Here is a 26857-nt window from a genome sequence, read left to right as displayed (position 1 = left end):
CAAAAATGAGGCATAACGTGCTGCGACGTGCGTTAATATGCGGCGGTGAGATCGATTGTTGCGGGGGTGTTCGTATGCATGCGTATGTGTTGAGGAGTGATGAATGTGTCCGACTCCAGGAATACAGCAGTGAATTATGACCTCATGATAAAACACAAATCAGCCATGCGTTACACACCACTTTCCTGCTAACTTTACATGTTAGTACTTTTAATTAGCCCTTGAGGACTATATTTCTCTCACCTACAATAACCCATTCAACAGATACATCAGTGATCACAGCCGCGTTTCCATTACCGTTCAAATTGCGCAAATTGAAATTGCTAATTGAAAATATGCTCAATGGAAACACGTCAATTTCACAAAAACTCCCATTTATCGCAAAACAGTTTTTACACTCGCTTGAGGAGGGTTTCAGGTGATTCAAAAAATAAATATTTTGCAAAACTGCAATGGAAACAGTTTTTGCGCATTTACAGTCTCCTGGCGTAGATAACGCGGTGTGTTCGGACAGAATACGAGACAGAGTTGTTTATTAAATTCATAAAAGACAAAAGAATTACAGGAATACTGGATTATAAACCTCAAAGAAACGCCACAATCAAGACCTCGGAGCAGAAATGAGTGAGAAACTCCTCATATGTGCCGCTCACAGTATAACGGTCTTTCCTTGCCATTAATGCTTGATAACACACACACGTCTCCTTCCGTTAATAATAATAATGTCTAGTGCGGTGGCTATGATGTATAAACCTACCAACGTCCGTTGCCATGATTTTTTAAATGACTTATCGCGAGAGGAAAGCATTACGTTTTAGTCGCATAACATCGGTTATTGTATCGATACTTGGAAAGAAATCGCTAAAGTTTTGCGCAAATCTGTAATAGAAAACAAGACTAATAATAATTTACATTCCCTTGTGAAAAAGAAGTGTGCGTAATTGAGGAATATTGAATTAATTTAATATAGAAATTGAAGAGGATGTAAAACTTACTTTAAACTATATTTTAAATCATGTTTTGACAATCTTTTGTTGTGCTTTAAAGATTTTTATGTTGACTAACAACTTTAAAGCACATCTAAAGCACATCTTATTTGATATCACATTTAAAGTTAATTTTTTATTAAATTGCAACTTCATTATTGTGAATGTGTAATTACAACACTATTTAAATACATGAAATGCAAGTTCACTGTAAAAATTATATGATCAGCAAGTCACGGCAACTTATGATTTTACATAAAAAATACATTCAAATAATTTAAGCAATTTAAACTTTTTTTATAAGTTATACGAAATTCAACACGATTTTTAATATAATTTACTGTAAGTCGACATGACTTGTACCAAGTTAATTCTACTTAAACATTTAAGGAAGCAACTGAAGTTTTTAAGTTGAAAAAGTGGACATTTTTAACAGTGTAGGCAGCTTCTTAATTTCATTTTTTATTTTTTATTATAACTATTCACACACTCACATGTACTCTGTCTTGGTCTGGTAGATGCTAGTGGTGTCAGCAATAATCAGTCACACTAAATTGCTCACAACAGTAGAGATGACTCTAATTAGCAGGCTGTGTGTGTGTGTGTGTGTGTGTGTGTGTGTGTGTGTGTGCGTTGGTGCGACCGGATTACGAGGACAAAAACCATGGATACATACCGACTCTATGAGGACATACCGTAACTACGAGGACAGCACTAATGTCCTCATAAGTCGAGCAGTGTAGAAAGGCTTATCAGGCTGCGCCTAACCACCTCCCGCTTTTTCTCAATATGTCCTTATAAATCCGTTGTACCCGTTTTTCAGTGTGTGCCAGTGTATGCTCAGAGTGTATAATCTCCCTCTATGTGAAAGTCGACGCTACTGCAGTATCATACACATTTCATACACCCAGACCACGCCCAAGCGCGATTCATTGGTGGAACGCTGGAATCCTCGTCAGTGATTGTCTATGTGAAATTCGACGCTAATACACCCAGACCACGCCCAAGCGCGATTCATTGGTGGAACGCTGGAATCCTCGTCAGTGATTGGCTGCTGGAATCCTCGTCAGTGATTGGCTGCATTTCACATCCGTCAAAGTCAGCGCGCCTGCGCCTCTGCAGACGTGTGGTGTGACGGTGTGATTAATCAGAAGATTAATCATCTTCAGGAAAGATTAATTAGCAGAATTCGAGCGAAGTTGACGAGCTATAACGTTAGTGGCGTGGGAGATTTTCACTTTATCACGAGGAAGGTAAGTGCGTTTATTTATATATTCTACCTTTATGGAGTTAACGTTAAGTGTCATGAGTCAGACCGTTTTGAATAACGTTAGTTAACGTTACATTACTTTAAACGTGGCCATTAATCGGGCTAATATAAGTCCATAAGCAGTTAAAATGGCGTCTCCAAACAACTTGAACATGCTATTCACGTTTTTTGTTTTGTTTGGTACTTAAACGAAATTCTCTTGTTGTTCATAGACACATACAAGTATTAGTATTAGTTGATGAAAGATACTTCTCCATGGATGCTTGAGAGAATTAATTTACATTTTGAAATAAATCAAATCTATGTTGTTATGTCATCATGATGACTGGTAAAGTTGAGTGGATGAATTTACAGTTTAATACAGTAAGATACAGAAATCTATTAAATAAAGAGAAACGAAACTAATGTAAAAGTATACTTGCATTAATGTAATGTTACTGTCATTAGAATGACTTGAAAAAATATTTAGTTATTTTTAGGGCTGGATATTAGCAGACATTTTATGATTCCATTCAATTTTAATTCACATGCTTTCGATTCTATTTCCAATTCGATTTTACATTTATTATTTTAATGTAAATCAGGTGTAACATGTAACATTTTCTAAAACTTTCTCTCTATAGTTAATTTTTCTAAGTAACGAGTTTAGCTTCGTTTGATCTGAGGCGCCACATTAAAGAGTGATAAAATGGTATTAAAATGGACTGAATTTGAAATCGGAGATTTTGTGAGAAAAGTAACAAGTCTCAAAACCTCACTTATCAACTATTTATGTGTAAAATGTTGTATTTATTGATATAGACTACAGTCTGACAATAATGTACTGTATATAAAGCATATATATATATATATATATATATATATATATATATATATATATATATATATTTATATTTATAAATACATACTATTTATGTTGTCTGGAATGTTTTCAGTCAACATGTTAAGAAAGAAGAGAATAAAACCTGAGCAGGATGCAAAAGAACACATATTGTCGGGCAAAGACAAAGCCTTCCTTGAGGGACGACAAATCAACACATTCAAAGGTAAATTGTGCACCACAAGGCAATCTGACTATGTTCAGACTGCAGGCAAATCAAATCATAAAGTAGGCATGCACTTGTAAGAATGAAAAGTAGGCCTATTGCTGGCAGTCTGGACATGATCTTTCACATTCACACATTTTACCCTTGGGTAAGCCGCTCATTTTCATAAAGGTTAAGAGATGGAAAAAAAACTTTAAACTAATTTTTTTTATTTTTTTTTATAAATACTTAAAACTATGTATACAGAGAATAGTGTAACCAAATTCAACTAGTAGGCTATATCACAGTGAAAACCAATGCTTTATTTTTTTATTTATTTTTTTATTTCCTGCACCTCATATTACATTACACAGGATTTTTTTTACAGGATTTAACTCTTTAAAAGGATAGGTTGGTTAGCTGTGTAACATATAGGTGCACTTGGATTCATGTTTTATTTGTATTATTATATATTATTTTGCTCTTTTAGGGAGAGGTGTGTTTGCACTTGAGCACATTGAACCATCCACCTTTGTTGTTGAATACCGTGGGATTCTCTCTCAAAGTAAACATGTTAAAGATGTTCAAGGCAACTACTTGTTTGACTTCACATGGAATGGAACACGTTATTGGTAAGCTGGCTGTTTCTTTTTTGGTTTATTTATTTATTTTTGGTTCATATTCAGAGCAAACTAGTTGCATGTCATTCTAATAAAAACAGTTATGATTATGATGATTATTATTATTACAATATAGGGCTGCACGATTTGGGGAAAATGTCATATTGCGATTGAGGTCAATATTGCAATTGGAATATGCGATTGAGATATAATAAACAAATGGTTTCATGAGTCAACTTGCTTGGATCTAAAGCAAAATGCACACACAGATTAGTGATAATTCTGAAATGTGTATTTCTCAACTCAAACTAGCAACAACTAAATGATTGATAACATCTAAGTAGGGATGCAAATTATCGATTAATTCATTAATCATTAATTGATTGACCTTATCGATTGATTAACGATTAACTGATAAGCGGCTATTTTCCTGAGAATGTACATTTCTCACGGTATCAACAGTGTCTTTAACATAAAAAGCTAAATATTGGTTATATACTGAACAAAAATGCATGTAATATTGCTCAAATTATGTTTTTTTGTAACAGTTGTATAGAATGGCATTTATGTAGTTTAACAAAATAAATGATGCACAGAAAATTTAAATACATAAAAAATAATTGTGCACTGGCTCACCTGTTGCAAACATTAAGCAACATAAAATAGCCCAAATGTTAAATAAAAATCTATATGGGTAGGCTTAGCCTAAAATATTAGCCCAAGTCTACATATAATAATCTATCTGGTAAACTACTTGAAAAACTTGAAACATAGGAGCAGCACTTATTGATGCTTGGTCTGAGAAAGTTAACAGTAAGATTACTAGACCTGGAAACTTCAAATATAGAACTGAAGGGATGTCAATTTTCACAAATTCCCATGATCGATCGTAATTTAAATTAACGATCAATTATGCGTCTGCTGCAGTGCATATGGCCAACAGCATGACAGGGTTTGTTAAAAACGCTATGTTACTCACCAACTGAATGAGAATGGCTTTTAATCCAAATAAAGGGCTAGTAGGATTGTTAAATGTTTCGATGTGAATGATAATTAAATTAAATTAATTATTTAATAATCAAATATAACGACTAATAATTAGGGCTGAACGATACATCGAATTTTCATCGTCATCGCGATATGAACTCCCGCGATGAACACATCGCAACAGACAGCCTGACACGATGAATAATGCCTGGTTCAGATTAGCACTAATTTACACGTTTTTGACTCCTAAAATCTTGTCGTGGACAAGAAACATGTCAGACAACACGTTGCTTTCCGACCAGTCATCGCGTGCCGTCACACACACACATTCACTCGCAAACATTCACTCACTCGCACGCACAGACACACAAACACACACACTCACTGTCCCTCGCTCACTCACTCGCTCACTCACTCACGCACGCATGCACACACGCACATACACACACACACATACGCTCACACGCTCACTGGCGCGCGCACACACACACTCACTGTTGCACTCACTCACGTCTCGCCTCGCTCACAAATTCAACCCGTCGTGGAGGACCGTTAAAGAATTAAACATGCTAGTCTTTCTGTCGTGAAGCATCGCAGACGCGACATAGGTTGTCGCCCACTATGAAACGATCAAATCTTGCATCCTGACGCCCGTTGTCGTTATTACGATTCTCCACGACACCCATACGTCAAACGGATCGTGCCAAAATCGCGCTAAAATCGTGTATTCTGAACCAGGCAGGTAATAAACGTTTGACCTATCACGCAAAGAACCTATTAAAGCACTAAGACATGGGAACAGTATAGTTAACAATCACATTTATCGCAAGTCATATCGTCATCGCAATATTAAACAATGTTATCGCACATCGCAGCTTTTCCTCATATCGTGCAGCCCTACTAATAATACAACGTGTCACCAACGCCGCCTCAGATGCGTGCTTGCAGTGTGTTACGTTAGACGTGCACTGAAACGCACTGAAAACGGCAACTAAACCCAATGAATTCACAACGATTTAATAAAATAGTGTTCTGATGTTATGTAATATGACAGTCCCAAATTAATCATCGTTATTATTAGTCGTGTATTAATGCTGCTTGAGCGGCGCGCGCTGAATGAATAACCGTTGAGCACTTTGCTAGCGCGTTATTTAACTCAAAGAAGCGCAACCTATAGATTAGTCAGATATATACAAAATAAACATATTACAAATTATATCTGCACAAAATGACGTGAATGCACAAGTGAACTTGAGTTACGTGCCATTCAGAGTGACTCATGTTGTGGACGCGCTCTTCCTGGAACAACGCGACACGGTAACTAAACCCAAATACTTCACAATGTTTTATTACACTATTGTTCTCTTTATAATGTTATGTAATATGACAGTCCCAATAGACATTATTAGGCGTGCAGTGCCGTTTGAGCTGCGCGCGCTAAAGATCACGCTTCAACAATTCTTAACCAAATGCATCCAATATGAGATAAATCAGATATAGATAGGCGTACACATAATAAACTATTACAACTTACATTTGCACAAAACAAAAGGCTGCGAATGCACACGAATACTTATAGTCATGATGGTGTAAAATAGTCCCAAACATAACTCCGGCGCGATCGCTTGTGTTTCGCGGTTGAGCAGCGCACGCGCATGCGCATGAACCTGCTTAATCGATGATCGATAAGTTTGATCGATTAATGTATTATCGACAATTAATCGATCGTCGATTAATCGTTTGCATCCCTACATCTAAGCCATTGATGTCTGGATATAAATGAATCCACCCCCATTTAAAACATTAATTATAGCCATCCAACATTACAGTGATTCTATCATTACAATTGAAAGCTATAATAAAATAAAAAAACATTAATTAGACTTCAAAAAATATAACAGCTTTTAATTTAAGTGAACTTCAAATAATCCTCACATAAACCCATAATAAATGTCATATTTACCTGTGCCCTTCCTGTCTAACAGGTATACAGACATTTAATAAAGTTATCAAACATAATAAATAGACTAATCCTTATTAAAGCTACATAAGTTCTTTAGTCAAGAGCAGTGAGTCATTTTCTCTGTCCCCTTTGTTCTTTGATTAACTTTACTGACAGAAAGCTTTGGCTGCTGGCCCTTTAAGAGCAGCCGCTGCTGACAGAGACGCGGATCTCACATGCGCCTCATCCTCTTACAACTCTATACGTCCATCATAAGACTGCTCTTATGTTATGAAGATATTCGACAAACGACATTTTGGCATAATTGTGTGTGTTATTGTTCGTTCAAGCGCGAAAGAGAACTATTCTGGCGCGTGTCTTTCTGTGAGTCCCAGTCGGACATTCAGCGCGCTCTCTTTTGACTTGTCTCGCATGAATGGTTTTAAGCAATCGCATGAGAGCATTATCATGTAACACTAGCCAAAGGATGACAAAAAATAACAGATGCTGCGTTAATTGCGTACCAGCCCATTGTTTATTTTACATAAAATCGCAGCATTTTGCGTCATATAATCGCACAGGCTTGACATCGCGATTACGATTGCGATAAGATTAATCGTGCAGCACTATTACAATAGCAGATTTGCTAGGGTTCTCATAACATAAGGAACTTATTAGTTAGTGATAATCAATAACATGGTTATTTTTCAACTGGGGTATTATTTTTTTACCTTAAGTGGATCATCTGACCTATTAAATTCTTAGGAAGTCAAATAGGAAGTTAAATAGGCCAAGGTTAGCCTAACCCAAATGTTCAGTTAGAACCGTATGTTTCAGTGTGTGTCTGTTTTAAGTTTCTTACTGCACTATTTTTATCACAGCATCGATGCAACAAAAGAGGACGGTGGACATTCACTTGGACGACTGGTGAATGATGATGACAAAAATCCAAATTGCAAAGTCAAGACAATCATTGTTGACGGAAGGCCACACCTGTGTCTGTTTAGTATAAGAAATATCTTTCCAGATGAGGAGGTCACATACAACTATGGGGATTCCTCTTGGCCTTGGCGTTTAAGGGTGAGTCTCTTAAAGACTTTATCACTGAAAGTCAACCATGTTCTGTATTTCATGAATGTTAGTTTTTTATATGATGCAGATTATTTAAAAAAATTCTGCATGTCTGCTTTGTGCACGACGGAGCCATGAAAGGGACACTAGATATTTAGACTTTGGTTGATACTAGAATTAGTTGCGGTGACCAATTGGCAAACATCCTTGCCTCAGTGTTGTACCTGTCTTTCTCATAATTACAGGAATTGTGTGACGAGACATCAGTGGCTGTGACTGAATGCATTGTGAATCCTTCCTCATCAGTGAAACAGAAAGTAAGTGAGCGTATGTTCCTTCATTGTTTTCTTCTCTTTGACACAGGCAATGTTAAGTGTAGGATGGTTGGGCATCATACTAGACTGGTTGACGTGGACTGTCGTCTTAAAGACGCTGTTGTGACGTCTCAAATTCGAGTAAAATGTACCTTGCTCGGTTCATTCATTTTCATAACTCGTGCGTTGGGGGATGGGCATGACACTGACCTGAAATGTAAGGACAGTTCTCCACTACGAGGACAGTCATGTCAGGGATAGGGTTTGAGGAAAAGATGTTGCTTTGGGTATGTGTCGGCTGCTTCTTTTTTGTGGATAAGCTGTAGACTACGGGTGGGCGATATGGCAAAAATATCATATCACGATTTTTTTCAGGAAAATCACGATTCACGATTTTATCACGATTCCTTTTCATGTTGGTTTTACTATTTTGCAAGTGACTGAGCATCACAGCCAAACTAATGTCCCTATTTTAAAAACAAAGCCTTAGGTAACAAAATATAAAATAAAAAAGAATGGCAGACATTTAGGCCAAAGTGGCGAAGATAAAAAATCTTTGTCATTTTCTTTGTTATTAAAAATTAAGAACAAAGATGCACCCAACTTAATATACAAATTAAATAAACAGTGCTTTATTGTTTCAGCTGCAGGTGTATTTAACAGCATTGAAGAAAGTAATTAAATGAACAAATATGAAAATAAAACACAACATCGACTTCACTATATAAATTGTACATTGATTCTTATTAAAGCTACTATTAAAGTTCTCAGTCAAGAGTGAGTGAGATGTTCTTTGTATTTTGTTGTTTTATTAACAGGGATAGTTCTCCCAAAAATGTAAATTCTCTCAAGCCGTTTTAAACCCGACTAAGTCTCCCTCTTCTGTTGAAAATAAAAGTTATTTGGAGGAATGTGGGTAACCAAACAGTTGATGTACCCCAGAGACTTCCATAATAGTTTTTTCTTACTATGGTAGTCAATGGGGACCAGCAACCGCCCGGTTAGCCACACTCCTCAAAATATCTTCTTTTGTGTTCAGCACAAGAAAGAAATTAATACAGGTTTGGAACAACATTAGAGTGAGTGAGTAAATAATGACATCATTTTTATTTTTGGGTAACTGTCTCTTTAAGGACAAGCGGCAGCATGTTTACTATTAGTCTACTGTCACTTTAAGATCTGCGCGAAACGAGTCTACACGCATTTGACGAGCAGATTTTTTCTTAATTTTTTTCTATTGTTCTTTCACTTTAGACATAACCAACTTTGTTTATGTAAACATTGTGTGTATTTGACAGTATAGCGCAATAAGACTCGAAAGATAACTTAGCCCAGTAATCAGACGCTGTTAGACAGGCTTTTAGTGCATGTGCTTGCGCTCAGAAAAGCGCCCGTTAGAACAGCGCATCAGCAGCGAATGACATGTTTAACCGGCAAGGCTTTAAAGCTCATGCAAATAATTAATTTTTATGAACTACAGTGTCCCGTTCCTCTGCATTTCACATGGATATACGTCGCGCTGTACAGTATGTTGAGACGGAGGCGCCAGAAATGCAAACTGATAAAATGCACGATACTACGATATTTCTTCAAAAGCAGATCGTGGAGACATTTTAATCGTCCACGATCAAAAATCGTAATATCGCACACCCCTACTGTAGACCTAATATGCACACTTTTCAATCTGGATATGCTTTGTGACTTTCAGTCACAGAGACGTAAACAGTTAAGGCCCATTCACACTAACCATAACTGTGATAGGGTCCAACCAGCAGACGGTAACGTTCTGTTTATTATGATCGCATCTTTGACTGCCGCTTATATACTGAAGCATGTTATAGCAGAATTGATTCCGATTGGCTGTCAATTAAGCAATGTATCGCAATACAAAAATGCAACAATATATAGAGCCATATTTTAACGATCTGAAATGCAAGTGTCAAAGCGCAAAGCGCAAGTAACTTTGTGGACGGATCCCGGCGCTGTTGCTATTTTCCCGGCGGGATAAACGACTCTTGCGCCCGACGCAAATCTAAAAGGGGTTGGTCTGAAGTAGCTTCATTATTCATAGGTGTGGTTTGGGCGTAACGTGAAATAAACCAATCAGAGCGTCCTCTCACATTCCCTTTAAGAGCCGGCGCGCTTGTTCCATGGCGGATTGCTATTATAATGGCGGATTTGCCGGCGCACGCCAGGAGCATTTCACAGCCAGGAGACCGACGTTCTCGTCAGGGCCGTAAAACACAGAGAAGTGACATTGGGGATGATGGGAGAAACGCACCCAAATTAGCTTCGGTTAAACAGGCATATAATTTGGGTAAATGTGTAGCCTAATCTAGATTTTTTTATTTTATTTTATTTTTTAATTTTTTTTAAATCTAGATAGATCTTTTTCACATCTTCACGGATACAACAATGATTTCCCTCGTGTGTTAATATTTTTCCTTGTAATAATGTATGATTTGCAAAAATGAAAACTGCTGCGTCTGTTTATAATTATTAGAGAATCAAAGTGGACGTGCGTTAACACGCTACATTATGGCCAAGCATGCGCCCTTAAAATACCATATCACTAACGCGCAACGCGCCACTGTCTTTAGACTGTTTTTTTCCTGGTCAGTGGCGCAATTGCTTTCTAAAACTGGAAAATAACACCAGGGAACTTTTGCGCCGGAACACGCCTCCTCTTTTCGTTGAACCCCCCCCGCGAGCGCAAGTTCATTCCCTAATTTACCGACGTGCGTCTGTGGAGGGAAAAGTCCGCTGTGCGCGGGTGCAAAATAGGAATGATACATGCGTCAGTGTTCAAAGTCAATTGCGCTGGGTGCAAGATAGGGCCCATATTGTGTATAGTACACCCAAAATAAAAAATTACTGTGTGAGGGGGAACAATCAAGTTTACAGAGTTTTAGTGTCAATACCACATTAAACTACTATATATATAAAATGCAGTGGGGGAATATTTGTGGGTCCTGATAATGCCAAATGTATTTTTGTTACCAGTGAAAAGTGGCCTACATTAATTTAAATATATCTAGTTGGTGACAGAGTGCAAGCATATTTGTCTAAAACAAATCTTTAAGCCCAGGGAACTACACTAACCTTTTCCACTGGTGGCACTTGCGCTACTAACTTTTTCAGTTACTGGCGCAAAACATGATTTGGTCGCACAAATTATTTATAGTAATCCGCTCTGGATAATAATGAACAATAATGAAACTGTATTGCATAAAGATGTGCTTTTTATTTTACTTGCCATATTTTAAACCACATGCCTTCTTGTTTTCTTTAACATTGGTTGGGATAGATTTACTGCAATAGAAAATACAGTACACAATGTGCAAAATGAATTTCTTTTGGATTTCAACGTGCTATGATTGGCACAGATGGACAGACTCCTGAACTCCTGGGTTAGTTAGAATTTTTTGAAGCATCGAAAATACTTTTTGGTCCAAAAATAACACAAAATAAGACTTTATTCAGCATTGTATTCTCTCCCGGGTCTGTTGTGAATCTGCGTTCAGGACTCCGCAGTGACGCTGCTGACGTAAGACGCTGATGACGTGTTATCTGGTGCGCCCGAGCTTCGTTTACAGTCTGAGGGAGACGCACGCTATATTCAAGCTATTCTACATTGTTTGCGTGGATATCATTTTTTTAATGGTGCGTAAATGTGCATGTCGCGGATGAGACACTTTTACAGCGTGCGTTTCCCTCAGTCTATAAATGAAGCTCGGGCGCACCAGATAACACGTCATCAGCGTCTTACGCCAGCAGCGTCACTGTGAAGGATTGACAACAGACCCGGGAGAGAATACAATGCTGAATAAAGTCTTATTTTGTGTTATTTTTGGACCAAAAAGTATTTTCGATGCTTCAAAAACTTCTAACTAACCCACTGATGTCACATGGACTACTTTGATGATGTTTTTATTACCTTTCTGGACATGGACAGTATACCGTATATACAGCTTCAATGGAGGGACACAATGCTCTCGGACTAAATCTACAATATCTTAAACTGTGTTCCGAAGATGAACGGAGGTCTTACGGGCTTAGAACGACATGAGGGGGAGTCATTAATGACATTATTTTCATTTTTGGGTGAACTAACCCTTTAAGGAAAAATAAAATAAATATAATCCATAAAATAATATAATAGATTTTCAGCAGCACAGGTCTTTTGTTTGAGAGTGTCTGAGATTACTCCAATAAATTCAGCACATGATTTGTGGTTAGCGTATGTTGGATTAACGGCCACCCCGCTCTTCTTCAAAAGAATAATTTGCGATTTAAATTTGGTGAAAGGCATTTCCTCTTTGGCTATATTATAAGCTACATTGAACTTAACTATCAATTCAGATTCCTCACTTGCTCGGTTTGCTAAATCTTGACGCCGAAATGCAGTGGGGAGTGCTGCTGCGTCACGGGTTATGTATCTCTACACTTCGCGTGCTTCATACTGTCATTGTGAAGCTTCAATGATTCGTGTTTGAATTGTTTTGACGCAGTTACAAATTTGGACAGTCCTGCAATTGAAGGCCCACAGAATTTACAGTATACACAGTGCATTGCTCCGTCTTGGTACCTTAACCACTGGTATTCTTCGAGCCACTGATGTCCAAATTCATATGTCCGTATTGTTTTTCCCGCGTGTGCTTTTCCTGACGAATCCTTCGCAGCATCATCATTCTCACTCGCTCGACTTACTCGCTCCGTTTCGACATCAAGTGATGGTTCTGTTACACTTGAACTTCCCTTCTTAAAAAAGGAGTCAATTGTACGCTTCATTTCAACACGTGAAGATTGTAGGATATGTTGAGATATGCTATTGCTGTATGTGTCTTAACGAGAGGTGTTTGTTTTTAAATCAACGTTAGCCTACGCCTGCGCCTACACCATTCCGGGGGGGGGGGGGGGGGGGTGGCGAGGCTGAATCCAACTTGATGTGTTGAATGCTCAGAGCACGTTATAAAACGTATTCTTAAAATACACATTTAAGTTTTAATAAATGCCCGTAGTAAATCATAGCATATTGCCTCAAACATAAGGTAGGTAGAAAAATGTTCTAACGGATTGAGAAACATGGATCTAAATCAAGTGCTGGCCTTTTTTGAAGCCATATGGAGGATGATGGATTTTCTGGAGAAGAGAGCTTTTTGACTGATGAGGAACTAGATTACCAGGATGGTCTAGACCCTGCTGAAGAGTAAGTTCCATTTATTTATTTATTTATTTATTTATTTACTGTAAAAGTATAAAAATAAAAAAACTAATATGATAAAATATAAATTTTCTAAATATGTAAAAATAAGTTCTGTAAAAGTAGTATTTCATTTTTCTATGTTTGTTACAGAGTAGTAAGAGTTGTGGATTACACTTTGTCTCTCAGCCATTTTTGTCTGAGTTTACCTAGAGATACAAACAAAGGATAGTGGGGGGTTGGTCACACCTTTTAGCTGTGGAGAGAATGTCTCAAGGATGTTGTAGTGGGGGGTTGGTCACACCTTTTGGCTGGGGAGAGAGTGCTCATATTATAGCTGTGGTGGATTGGGGGTACAGTAGCAATCTCAGCCATTGTTATCTTATGTGAGAAATCAAATACAAAAACACTAATTTATCTGATATGTATGATCTAATATTTTGCTTTATTTGTTTTACAGTCATGATAATGAAGACACCAGCCCACCGACCCGAGCCAGACAGGAAAGCTCCCATTCTTCCGCTGAGGAGGGCCCTTCCACTTCTGCTGCAGCATCCCAGCAGCTGCCAGGAATAGGTCATGGACGGGAGGGAGAGCGCGGTCAAGATCCAGATCCAGATCCAGATCCAGATCCGGCAGCTTGAGGGGTCGACAGAGTCCTGAATCCACAAGGTCGAGATCTAGATCCCCACAGCCAGCAGCCCCAACTCAATCATGGAACAGTGAGAGTCAGCCAGACATCCCTCCAGTGCCCAAAAGGTTCGTCCCAACAAGAAAGCCAGGACATCAGCTCAGCCCCACATCCATATACACACCATTGGACCTTTTCAAACTTTTTGTCAGTGACAGTGCAGCAACCACTTTGTGTAATAAAACAAAAACAAACGCTGCAAAAAACATTGCCAATGGCAAAAAATATTCCTGGAAAAACTTCACTGTTGAAGAATTTTTCAAATATTTAGGACTGACTTTCTTTTTTGCACTGGTGAGACTGACAAATATCCGGGACTATTGGAGGACAAACACCATTTTCAGCCAACAGTTTCCCCACTCAGTGATGGCACGGCAGAACCTTTCAGTGGACGAGAGGATGGTGCCAACAAAGGCTCACACTGGCATGACCCAGTATATGAAGGCGAAGCCAACTAAGTGGGGCTTTAAACTGTTTGTGCTGGCAGACAGCAGCATTGGGTGCACTTTAGACTTTGCTGTGTACAAGGGGAAGTCTGTGTTTGCTTCTGGTGTAGGACTGGCATACGACTCGGTTATGTCCCTCATGAACAAATCATTCCTAGGGAGTGGCTACAATGTGTATGTAGACAACTTCTACACAAGTCCAAAGCTATTCATGGATCTCTACAGCATGAACTTTGGAGCATGTGGCACCTACAGGGACAACAGACGAGGATGCCCCCGCACAACCACAAATGCCATGAACAAAAAGGATCCTAGGGGCACCATCAGGTGGATCCGTGACGTCCCTCTGGTTTTTGTAAAGTGAATGGACACTCGGGAAGTCTCTGTCTGCTCCACAATTCACCTGGCCTTCTCTGGCAACACAGTTCAGGCAACAAAGTAACCATGTACCTGTGCCAACATCAGATCAAACTGAAGCAAGCAAGAAGGCCTCCTATGGTAGAAGGCAATGTGTGAACTGCAAGCAGACAAAGCAGGTCAAACAGGCCACCCCCTGGAAATGCAAAGCCTGTGATGTGGCCCTCTGTGTGATTCCTGATAGGAACTGTTTTGAGGCTTGGCATCAGTGAATTTCAGTTCTTTTGGAAAAATGTAAATAGTTTTGGTTCTGTTCAAGTTATAATGTTTATTCCTGTGCTCCAGGACTCCAAAGACATGAACAAACTGTTTTCCAGAGGAAATTTGCTTGGCTTTTATTTATTTGTGTGTGATTTCAATAAATGTTTGAGTGATTCAATTTCCGTTTTATTTTTTCATTTGTCTTTGTGGTCCCATAACTTAGAGAGCTGGCAACCCGGATGCCGCAACACTACTGACTCCGTGATTGGTAGATAGGTGGAGGGTATTTGTCCCGCCATAGTCTGATCTGTGAGTAGCCGAATGTAAACGAACTGCTGCGCGTGTGACAGGGTGCATGTTTAACTGAAGAATGAGCAGAGAGAGAGAGAGAGAGAGAGAGAGAGAGCGCGCGCCCCGGTCTCTCTCTCTCTCTCTCTCTGTCTCTGTGTGTCTGTCTGCGGAGCCAGGCGAAAAACAAGGCTTTACCGTCTCCTAAGCGCTGTCTTGCTCTTTCCCTGGCACATATTAATCAAAATAAATCGACACGATGGTAAAAGGTCGGAAGACCATAGTTTCTTGTGGAGCATTCAGATATTTTTTTTACCGCTCGGTGTGAATTGTGCTAAAACACCTTCTATGAAAAGCGTTCCGCACATTCAGCTGACATAAACCACACTTTAAATAGGCGAAAAAAACTATCCAGTGATTAAATGTTTTCTGTTTTGAGACAAATCTTGGGGGATGTCCTAGCTGCCAGGATAATCAGATTGTTCAGAGCTACAAAAATAACATGACGTGGTCAACTTCTGAACAGAGCGCCCAATCTATGAAAACTTACTCCGTGTATTTTCCTTGTGCTGGCTGAACATGCCGGTACTATGCAAGCAAGTGCACAACATTTCGAAACAAAAACGAGGAGTAATTCAATAATTAGTTCGCAAAGTAACTTCACTAGAAATTGTGTGAAATGATTTCCAGGCGGTAGCGTAAAGTGCAGCTCAACTCTAGTGTACATTGATGGGCGGAGTAGTGGGAGTGGCCTGCTGAGCATTGCAATGCCCTATGGGGATTGTTGTCTACAATCCAAAAGCACTAAAACTAAAAAGTCATTTTCTGCCTTTTATCGGCCAAGAAGGACCCAAATTAGAAATGTATGCTACTATTCTACTACATATATGACCCACTTTCAATACACATTCATGTTTCAACCGGTGGAGTGTCCCTTTAAATGTTATGCATCAGAATGAAACCATTTTATGACGACAGCATACAATGCTCTGTCTGATTTCAGATGACCACATCAAAGATGGTTGCAAAGAGAGGAGATTCAGCTTTGACTGGAAAGGAAATGGTATGTTTATTATGTAATGTGTATTTGATTTATTTGACCTTATAGACAAGATCCACATGTATCAGCTTCCTCCTTACATGTTTTATATGTCTGCTTTGTGCACGACGGAGCCATGAAAGGGACACTAGATATTTAGACTTTGGTTGATACTAGAATTAGTTGCGGTGACCAATTGGCAAACATCCTTGCCTCAGTGTTGTACCTGTCTTTCTCATAATTACAGGAATTGTGTGACGAGACATCAGTGGCTGTGACTGAATGCATTGTGAATCCTTCCTCATCAGTGAAACAGAAAGTAAGTGAGCGTATGTTCCTTCATTGTTTTCTTCTCTTTGACACAGGCAATGTTAAGTGTAGGATGGTTGGGCATCATACTAGACTGGTTGACGTGGACTGTCGTCTTAAAGACGCTGTTGTGACGTCTCAAATTCGAGTAAAATGTACCTTGCTCGGTTCATTCATTTTCATAACTCGTGCGTTGGGGGATGGGCATGACACTGACCTGAAATGTAAGGACAGTTCTCCACTACGAGGACAGTCATGTCAGGGATAGGGTTTGAGGAAAAGATGTTGCTTTGGGTATGTGTCGGCTGCTTCTTTTTTGTGGATAAGCTGTAGACCTAATATGCACACTTTTCAATCTGGATATGCTTTGTGACTTTCAGTCACAGAGACGTAAACAGTTAAGGCCCATTCACACCACACTCTGGAATGAAAGTTGTGCTATGTTCAATATATGTTGATTTAATAAATAATTGTTTTTATAGTGCCACCATGAAGTTCACAGTGCTGTTATCTCCAGTTTGGATTCTTGTGAAGATTGCAGTGGACCTGTGTCAAGTCGAAAATGGCTTGGCCTTACATGCAAATGTCAGTATCTGCATCACTCATATATGTTTGTATGTGTTTTCATTTTTGTATTGAAAACAAAATGGGCTTTTATTAAATGTTTTTTGTGCAGTTTTATTCAAATCATTATTATTTCAAAGGCATATCTATTGTTTTCGGCATTTTAAAATGAGCAGTAATCTGGTAAAAAACTAAAAGAAACATGCTTATTTTTATATTCTTTCAGTATGTTCAAGATCATGGCACAAAACCTGCTTCCTGAATAATATGACACTGGTATGTTAATTTCTTTTACATCACCTTCTTTTACATAAACATTTTCAAGTTTGTTACATCAAAACTGTGCTGGACTATAAGCAGGGTACACTATTTTTTTATTATTATTTTTATTATTGTTCTATATATATATATATATTTTTTTTTTTTTTTTTAGCAAGATGTTGAATTTTCCAGCTTTGAAGAATCTGGCTCTGATGAAGAGTATTCTCCTCACGCTGATAAACACACTGAAGAATCTTCCTCTGATGACTTTATCCCGGACTCTAGACAAAATAGCGATAGTGATGATAGTGTATCTATCAATATATGCAATCCACCATATAAGTCCTCACCAGCTTTTTCAGAGTCTTCTATGAGAGCAAAGAGTGTGCCACCACAACCCATTCCCTGTTCTTCCACTGAGCAAGAAATGGTCCGATCCAGTTATGCTCAAGACCTCACTTGTGATGATCATGATACTACTACACACAATACTGAGATGCTTCAGAGTTTTAAGAAAACACCAGCAGTGTCTTCTTGTGAACGGTCAGAGACTGACAATGTGCCAAACCCCAAAAACACTATTTCCACCCACAAAAACTACTGTTATGTCTGCAAGAAACCACAGTCTAAAATAGCCCGCCACTTTAAAAAGCATCAAGACAGTGAGACAGAAATTGCTGCTGCATTCTTGCTCCCTAAACACTCCCAGGACAGAAAAAGGTTACTTGAGAAATTACGAAACAGAGGCAACTATGAACATAATCAAGAAGTTATGGAAAGTAAAAGTGGACCACTGAAAGTTAGAAGGCGGCCAGGACGATCAGACATTGAACTGAGTGCCAAAACATATGTGCACTGTGTATACTGTAAAGGCATGTTTGTTCGCAAGGAGCTGTGGCGTCATACACGGAGATGCCCTTCAAAGATGTTTTCAGAGTCTGAAGCAACTGGTAAGGCCAAAGTCTTAGTTTTGGCTGATATTGCAGAGTCAACATTCTCCCAGGCAATATCTCCAGAGGTGTGGAAGATTTTGGGAAACATGAAGATTGATGACATTTCATCTGTGGTTCGAAATGACTTCCTCATATTGCAGTTGAGTCAGTGTCTTTACAACAAGCATGGAAGCGATCCAACAAAATCCGAATACATCAGACAGAAGGTTCGGGAAATGGGCAGACTCTTGCTAACCTTGAGAAAAAAATACTTCATATTTAGTTTTGAAGATGCTGTGAAGCCATACAATTTTTACAAAGTCATTGAGGCTGTGAAAGATGTTGCTGGCTACGATGAAAAGAGCCACTCATATAAGACACCAAGCCTTGCGCTGAAGTTAGGACACTCGCTCAACAAGATCGGTGACATCATTCTCTGCAGGGCTATCGCAGCAGAGGATGATGGTATGACAAAAGCAGCAGAGCGATTTAAACGACTGTGCTCAAGTGAATGGGCAGAACATGTCTCCCATGCTGCTCTTGCTACTTTGAACAAATCAAAGTTCAACAAACCATCAACTATACCATTCACACATGATGTGCAGCTTCTCCACCAGCACCTAGAGAAAAAATCAGCTGATGCTTTTGAAAGCCTAAAATATCATGAGTCTTCACAAACATATGCAGAACTCGCCAAAGTGACACTTGCGCAAGTTATAATCTTTAATAGACGTCGTGCAGGAGAGGTTTCAAAAATGACGCTTGAGTGTTTCAGGAAAAGAGACCAGACTGAGCTCCATGATGATATCGCCGTCAGTCTCTCTCCATTTGAGCAAAAAATGGCCAAGCATTTCAGCAGAGTGGAAATAATGGGCAAGAAAGGGAGAAAAGTTGCAATTTTGTTAAACCCTGAACTTGCCAGTGCAATAAAACTTCTTGTGGACAAGAGAGATGCATGTGAAGTAGACCGGGACAACCCCTTCCTATTTGGAAGACCGAAGTGCTCGCCCAACAGCTTCTTCAGAGGACAGGACTGCATCAGGCTTTTTGCAAGTCAGTGTGGTGCACAGCACCCAGAATATCTCCGGTCTACACAGCTCCGTAAGCAGGTGGCAACAATGTCCCAGGTTCTTAATCTTAAGGATAATGAGCTTGATCAACTAGCCAACTTTTTGGGCCACGACATTCGGGTCCATAGAGACTATTATCGGTTGCCAGATGCAACTATAGAAATTGCAAAAATTTCAAAGCTGCTCTTGGCAATGGAGAAAGGAACTCTTGTCAATTTCCAAGGAAAGTCTCTTGATGAAATTGAGATCGAAGGTATGTGCCTTATTTTATATGATAATAATAATAGTTACGGTACAGTAACAGGACAATTCTAAATTACATGTAGAGAAAAACTTTGAAGCTAATTAGGTTACTCAGAAAAGATGTTTTTGAGGTGAATGAGTTTTTTTTAGAGTACCTCTCATTTCTTTAGATAAAGGAAGTTTAGGAATTGTATATGTGCACTAATGCAGGTGTGTGGGGATGTTTGTCAAATATGTTTTTCTATAGATGAAATTGATCTGGATTTAGATGAGGAAGAAGTAAGCGATGACGACAATGAAGAGTCTGAGCCTGTCTCTGGAGTAAGCGGTATGTAATGAATTTAATTCCAGTGAGCATCAGTGGTGTAGTGTATTCACTACATCAGGTTTCTGATTATCAGAAACAAAGTATTTGGGTTGTCAAGTTTAAGTATGGTTTCATTTTCTAAATGTAGGAAGCAAAGAAGGGATGAAGTTGACCCAGGACGAGACAGAAAGTTCCAACGGTATGTTTTAATGTATATTTATATATTTACCAGGGCTTTAAAAATAAATGAAAATCCAACCTTACATTTCTGTTCATGCGTTCCTTGTGAAACATTATTGTTCAGAGAACGGCTTGATTAGAAACCATACTGGTTAATAACTAATACCAGAAACTCGAGTGCATCCTCAAACTGACGACAAAACCTCATACAGTTACGCGCACGCTTTGGAGACTGTCTTGTTTTCAATTCAAGGGTAGTAAGGAACTGGGGTCCGTTCTTCGTACGCCACTCAGTTAGTGGGATTTGATTGTGGATGATTTGGCATGATCTTGGATTGTGTGGTTCTTCAGTGCTCATCCTGGACTTGCTGTCATAGTGTTGCTATAGTGGTCCGTAACTTAAACCTGCTCTGAAGCTTATTTCATGTAAACCGGATTAGATTGCATCTTTTTAAGTGGGGTTGATACTTAAAATATGTCCCAACCACTGCTACTTTATTACAAGAGTTCCTTACTGAAACTGGGACAATAGTAATTTAAAATAATAATAATGATATAAAAATTAATTTGAAAATAATGTGTTGAACGCCTGTGTACGAGTCAAAAGAAGTATACTTTGCAAGGCTGTGGTAAAAAAAAAAAAGAGGTATACTTCTGGCTTTAGTCTGCATTGGCTATGACTAGACAACCAACACCAGACTGTGCATCGCACTTTAATAACACAAGATTTTGGCCAAATGTTTTAAACAAAAAACAAACTAAGCACCCAAAACACAAATCTAACATTCGCTGGTCCTAAACATCGTAAATCTATTTGAGCTTGATTGACACATGAAGTGTCTGGCCATACATCATTTTATTTATAATTTAACTAATTTCTTCAATGGCAGCAGTTAACCTGCAATTTTAGCTGGTTTCAAAACACCTGGATATTACCTGCCATGGTGACATTTCCTCAGATAAACTTCTCCAAAAACTTCCTCAGAGATCCAAAAGCTAATGCCAGCATATTGACATGGCGACTACCTTATCTTGACTTGACCGCTGAGCATTTGCATTTCACTCACTATGTGTCAGCGTCAGCATAGGCCATACTATTTAAATTCATGATTGGTTGAGGTTGACTGACAAATTAAAACATTAAACAGAAAAAAGAAGAAAAAAAAACTTGTCATTTCAAGTAATCGTTTCTGGTTTTTCCCCAGTTTTTGTTTTCATTCTTTGAACTGGTTCAGAGCCCTCATATTTACATAATAATAATAATTATATATATATATATATATATTATATACCTGTTTGCCGTGTAGAGAAGAGGAATAGTGTGTTGCTTTTTTTCCCCAAAAAATGGGCCTGGGTGAGGCTGACAGCTCCACAGGTATGTGTGCGCATATATTTTAGATATTTATTTGAGAAAAAGGATACATGTTGATTTTGGGTTCATGTTTTATTTTTTGCTTCCACAGTAATTCAGTGTAAATGTGGTCCTTTTCGTGTTACACAGGACCAGAGACTAGTTTTCCCTGTGTGCTTATCTGCTGATATTTCACATGGTCCGAAACTGTTTGGATTGTAGGGCTGGAATACATTTTAATTGTTGCTTTTTACCCCTCAGGAAAAAGCCAAATGAATCGGGATGAAACTGAGAACTCCAGAGGTATTTAAACATTTGGGTATATTAAAGTTATTCCATGTATATACATATAGGTGTATAGGTATACATGTGTATGTATATTGTTTGTTTTACAGAGACCAAATTGAGGAGAATTGTGAAAAGGCCATGGAGCCCAAATGAAGTGAATGCTGTCATGAAACATTTCAGAGTCCATATTTCAAAGGGACACCTTGCAACAAAGGCAGAGTGTGAGCAGTGCAAGACTGCAGAGGACCCTGTTCTGAGAGAAAGAACGGCCCAAAATATAAGGGATTTCGTGAGGAACCGAGGTTTGATGTTAAAAAAGAAATCTTCTTAGATTTCTTCGAGAGATCAGTGTTGCCTTCCATTAAAGGTTGTATCAGCGATTTCAGGCCCAAATATAAATGATCACATTCATCTAATTTTTCCTAACGATCCGCTAGCTGCCCGCCCCATAAGTATGCCGTCCAAAAAACGCGTCTCTGTAGGCAGCCTAGGCTCTGAGATCTGCACACAAAAGGTGGGGGTGTTGTGGTTTGAGATTTTGCGGTGATTGGTTGGAACTGTCTGTGATTGGTTTGAACACTGTTTATTTTGGTTTTGGTGGTTGGTGAAACCCATTGTTTTTGTGTGCAGATCTCAGAGCCTAGGCTGCCTACAGAGATGCGGTTTTTGGACGGCATACTTATGGGGCGGCCAGCTAGCGGATTGTTAGGAAAAATTAGATGAATGTGATCATTTATGTTTGGGCCTGAAATCGCTGATACAACCTTTAATGTCTGTGGGTTTTGTTCTCTAAAGTGTTTTTGGGCCAGAAGAGTGTTCAAGACATCCTTTTATTTACTTTTATTAAAACACTGTTTTGAAAGAAATGTACAAATACATGCATTTACTGGAAGGCAATTTAATTTGGTTTTATTTCCAGTGTGTTGCTGAGGTCATTTTGAGGCACACTCCCTCATGCACTTTAGTCCCATAATGGTTAGAGATGCACCGATTACAGTTTTCTAGGCCGATTCCGATTTTTCCGAGGTTGACCTGCCGATACCGATTTTAGCCGATTCCGATTTCATTTTTAACCACTTTACAGCACACACATTTATTATTTTATTTTTTTATAAAACACCATATACTTCTACCCAAACTGAATAATAAAAACAAGTTTAAATGGGTGAATTTTCTATAAATATTGTTGAGTGTTCTTCATTTTCTTTTCTGACATAGCCTATTCCAGTTCTTGTTAAAACACACTAGACATGCAAATTCAGTGCATTTTTGGCACTTTTTGTGTGAAATCATATTTATTTTGCCCATCAAAAAAAGTGTGGTTTCACTTTAATTGAGTGTGAGCAGCGCAGCAAAAATAGACTCTGCGCTTCACTGCTGCTCACGCGACGCTCCTGCTTGACGCTCACGCTCTGCTTCTGCTCCCGGTGTGATGCACTCATTGATTAACATGCACGCCGAAAAAAATACGCGCCTCTCACGCTTGCGGTGTGAAACTGACGTAATTCATGAGGTTTTCTACATGTGCGTTCCGTGTGCTGATTTTGCGCAATGTTTGACCGGTATAAAATCGCATATGTCAGACTGACCGGCCGATCACGTGAAAATCGGCCAATTCCGGTCCCAAGCCGATCAATCGGTGCATCTCTAATAATGGCCTTATTAGATCTGTTGTTGAGCCTTTTTTTTACCATTTGCAAAATAAAAATTGCCCTTTCAGTTTAATTTTGTTAGTTTTTATTGGCTGTCTATTTGCATTTCTTCATCTAATTGTCCTTTAACTAGTCTTCTATGAAGTGTAAAACTTGCTGATCTTTGATCACTGAATTTTCTCCAACCAGGTTCATTTTGCACCACGTGTATATGTTGGTTGATATAGCAACAGCACATTGTAGCACTATTTCCTTAGGTGTGCGTATTACTTTTACAGGTTTAGTGGCAACAAAAAGGGGCACAATCAATTGTGAATTCACTCTTTAATGTAGAATAGTTGATTCTGCTATGTGTGGAGTTAATTGTGATGTCCATTTAAACCCAGTTTGTCCTCATAATCAAGGGTTAGTCAGGTGTTTGTGTGTGTTTGAGAGTGTGTGAGTGAGGTCCAGTTAAACCCAAAATGTCCTCATAATCTAGGGTTAGTTAGGTGTTTGTGTGTTTGAGAGTGTGTGTGAGTGAGGTCCAGTTAAACCCAAAATGTCCTCATAATCAAGGGTTAGTCAGGTGTTTGTGTGTGAGTGAGGTCCAGTTAAACCCAAAATGTCCTCATAATCAAGGGTTAGTCAGGTGTTTGTGTGTTTAAGAGTGTGTGTGAGTGAGGTCCTGTTAAACCCAAAATGTCCTCATAATCAAGGGTTAGTCAGGGTTGTGTGTGTTTGAGAGTGTTTGAGTGAGAGGTCCAGTTAAACCCAGAATGTCCTCATAATCAAGGGTTAGTCAGGTGTTTGTGTGTGAGTGAGGTCCTGTTAAACCCAAAATGTCCTCATAATCAAGGGTTAGTCAGGTGTTTGTGTGTTTAAGAGTGTGTGTGAGTGAGGTCCTGTTAAACCCAAAATGTCCTCATAATCAAGGGTTAGTCAGGTGTTTGTGTGTTTAAGAGTGTGTGTGAGTGAGGTCCTGTTAAACCCAAAATGTCCTCATAATCAAGGGTTAGTCAGGTGTTTGTGTGTTTGAGAGTGTGTGTTTGAGAGTGTGTGTGAGTGAGGTCCAGTTAAACCCAAAATGTCCTCATAATCAAGGGTTAGTCAGGTGTTTGTGTGTTTAAGAGTGTGTGTGAGTGAGGTCCTGTTAAACCCAAAATGTCCTCATAATCAAGGGTTAGTCAGGGTTGTGTGTGTTTGAGAGTGTTTGAGTGAGAGGTCCAGTTAAACCCAGAATGTCCTCATAATCAAGGGTTAGTCAGGTGTTTGAGAGTGTGTGTGTGAGAGGTCCAGTTAAACCCAAAATGTCCTCATAATCAAGGGTTAGTCAGGTGTTTGTGTGTTTAAGAGTGTGTGTGAGTGAGGTCCTGTTAAACCCAAAATGTCCTCATAATCAAGGGTTAGTCAGGGTTGTGTGTGTTTGAGAGTGTTTGAGTGAGAGGTCCAGTTAAACCCAGAATGTCCTCATAATCAAGGGTTAGTCAGGTGTTTGAGAGTGTGTGTGTGAGAGGTCCAGTTAAACCCAAAATGTCCTCATAATCAAGGGTTAGTCAGGTGTTTGAGAGTGTGTGTGTGAGAGGTCCAGTTAAACCCAAAATGTCCTCATAATCAAGGGTTAGTCAGGGTTGTGTGTGTTTGAGAGTGTGTGTGTGAGAGGTCCAGTTAAACCCAAAATGTCCTCATAATCAAGGGTTAGTCAGGGTTGTGTGTGTTTGAGAGTGTGTGTGTGTGAGAGGTCCAGTTAAACCCAAAATGTCCTCATAATCAAGGGTTAGTTAGGGTTGTGTGTATGCATGATTCATATGGTTACTGATGCCCAGTTAAACCCAAATGGTCAGCAATGTTCATTAAGATACTAATACCAAGTCTTGAACAATCTTCTCTTTTCACATTAACAAAACCCAAACCCAATCAATTGGAAATATTTAGCTTTATTCAAAACTATCTTTAGACAAAACTTCTTAAAATCTAATGAATAAATTAAGACTGACATTCAAGGTTGAATTATGAAAAATACTTGTGGGTGAATGCATTTGTCAGTGATGGTTAAATAGTAAACTCTCCTTTTGGTTTTTTATTTTCTTAATTTTTAAAGCTACAATATTTCCGTATTTCACTTTCCCTCTTCTCTCTTTGCTCTTCACTCACTTCACACCTGCTAAATCTCACATTACAAACTCAGGTTAGTTTTCTGAAATCTCTCTTAAAGTTTAAGCCAGGGTGAACAATTGCTGATAATTTCTTGTTTTGTTTTTCTATATGCTGGTATTGAAACAAACTTAAGTGATGTGGCACTCTCATGGGTAAAGTTAGTCCAGGTTATACCAGGTTAGTCCTCATAATTAATGGTCAGATGTGTATGTGAGTGATGTCCAGATAAACCAGGGTAGTCCTCATAAATCATAATTGAATCAGGAAACGCCCACTCCTGCCCTGTCCTTACAGTGCTTTAGTTTGTCAGGTCTTCATATTACCAGACTGTTTCATTAGAATTAAATTCTGAGCAGTCAGATTTTTACCCCATGCCATAAGGAGCAGTTTAATATTTCTTATTAATCTCTATGACAAAGGGAAAGGTGGGTCCCCATAAACCAGGATGGATCTTTTTAGGGGAAAAAGTCCTTATAAAGCACCCGTACCAGTATGTGTGTGTGTGTGTGTGTGTGTGTGTGTGTGTGTGTGTGTGTGTGTGTGTGGGAGAGAGGAAGAAAGCTGTCATCTGTCAGGAAGAGTCCTTGTTAACGTGTGTGTAAAACTTCACCAACTTCTCTCTGGCATTGAATCACATCCTCAGCCGATAAGAATGTGAATCTGTTGCTGAACCAATTGAGAATTTTTTTCTTAAATATTCTGTCCTCATGTTTCTGTTCTGAGAGGGACATTTTTTTTATCTCACATGTGTCTGATCTAGATCTCTTTGCCAATATTACAGATTCTGCTATCAAGATTTTCAATATGAGCTCGAACATTTTTCCATGACAACATGTTTATAGGCCTCTAATTTTTGACAACATTTGTGTCTGTTTTTATTTCTCCTAAAGAGTTTTTTAAGATAAACACAGTCGAGAAAACCATTAATTATCCTGAACCTTGAAAGAGCAACTTCCAGAGAAAAATTGTGTTTTGCACTTTAGCATACTTTTAAAAAGAGTATGAATATACTATACTCAGTGTGAACTAAATGTAATTATTTTGGGCACTTAATTGCATGTCAA

At 38.8% G+C, this 26857-nt stretch overlaps 1 protein-coding gene across 1 annotated transcript; it reads left to right on the top strand.

Moving 5' to 3' along the window:
* Positions 1–2096: 2096 nt before the first annotated feature.
* Positions 2097–23729, top strand: LOC307002300 (uncharacterized protein). The gene is made up of 14 exons (XM_079619781.1): positions 2097–2239; positions 3192–3302; positions 3772–3913; positions 7712–7910; positions 8147–8218; positions 16465–16524; positions 16748–16819; positions 17292–17394; positions 17600–17649; positions 17807–19889; positions 20127–20207; positions 20335–20385; positions 21979–22020; positions 22113–23729. Exons 2-14 carry the CDS (start codon positions 3197–3199, stop codon positions 22334–22336), a joined length of 3285 nt encoding a protein of 1094 aa, XP_079475907.1. The 5' UTR covers positions 2097–2239; positions 3192–3196; the 3' UTR covers positions 22337–23729.
* The last annotated feature ends 3128 nt before the right edge of the window (positions 23730–26857 follow it).

The sequence above is a fragment of the Phoxinus phoxinus genome (assembly GCF_949152265.1).
Source record: "Phoxinus phoxinus genome assembly, chromosome: 7".
Lineage (NCBI taxonomy): Eukaryota > Metazoa > Chordata > Actinopteri > Cypriniformes > Leuciscidae > Phoxinus > Phoxinus phoxinus.
This window is presented reverse-complemented; position numbering and strand designations above follow the sequence as displayed.

Coding starts and splice junctions, on each gene's coding strand:
- LOC307002300 (XM_079619781.1), top strand. CDS start 3,197: ATGTTAAGAAAGAAGAGAATAAAACCTGAGCAGGATGCAAAAGAACAC. Junction 16,525..16,747: donor CTTTGACTGGAAAGGAAATG/GTATGTTTATTA, acceptor TCATAATTACAG/GAATTGTGTGACGAGACATC. Junction 17,395..17,599: donor GCTTGGCCTTACATGCAAAT/GTCAGTATCTGC, acceptor ATATTCTTTCAG/TATGTTCAAGATCATGGCAC.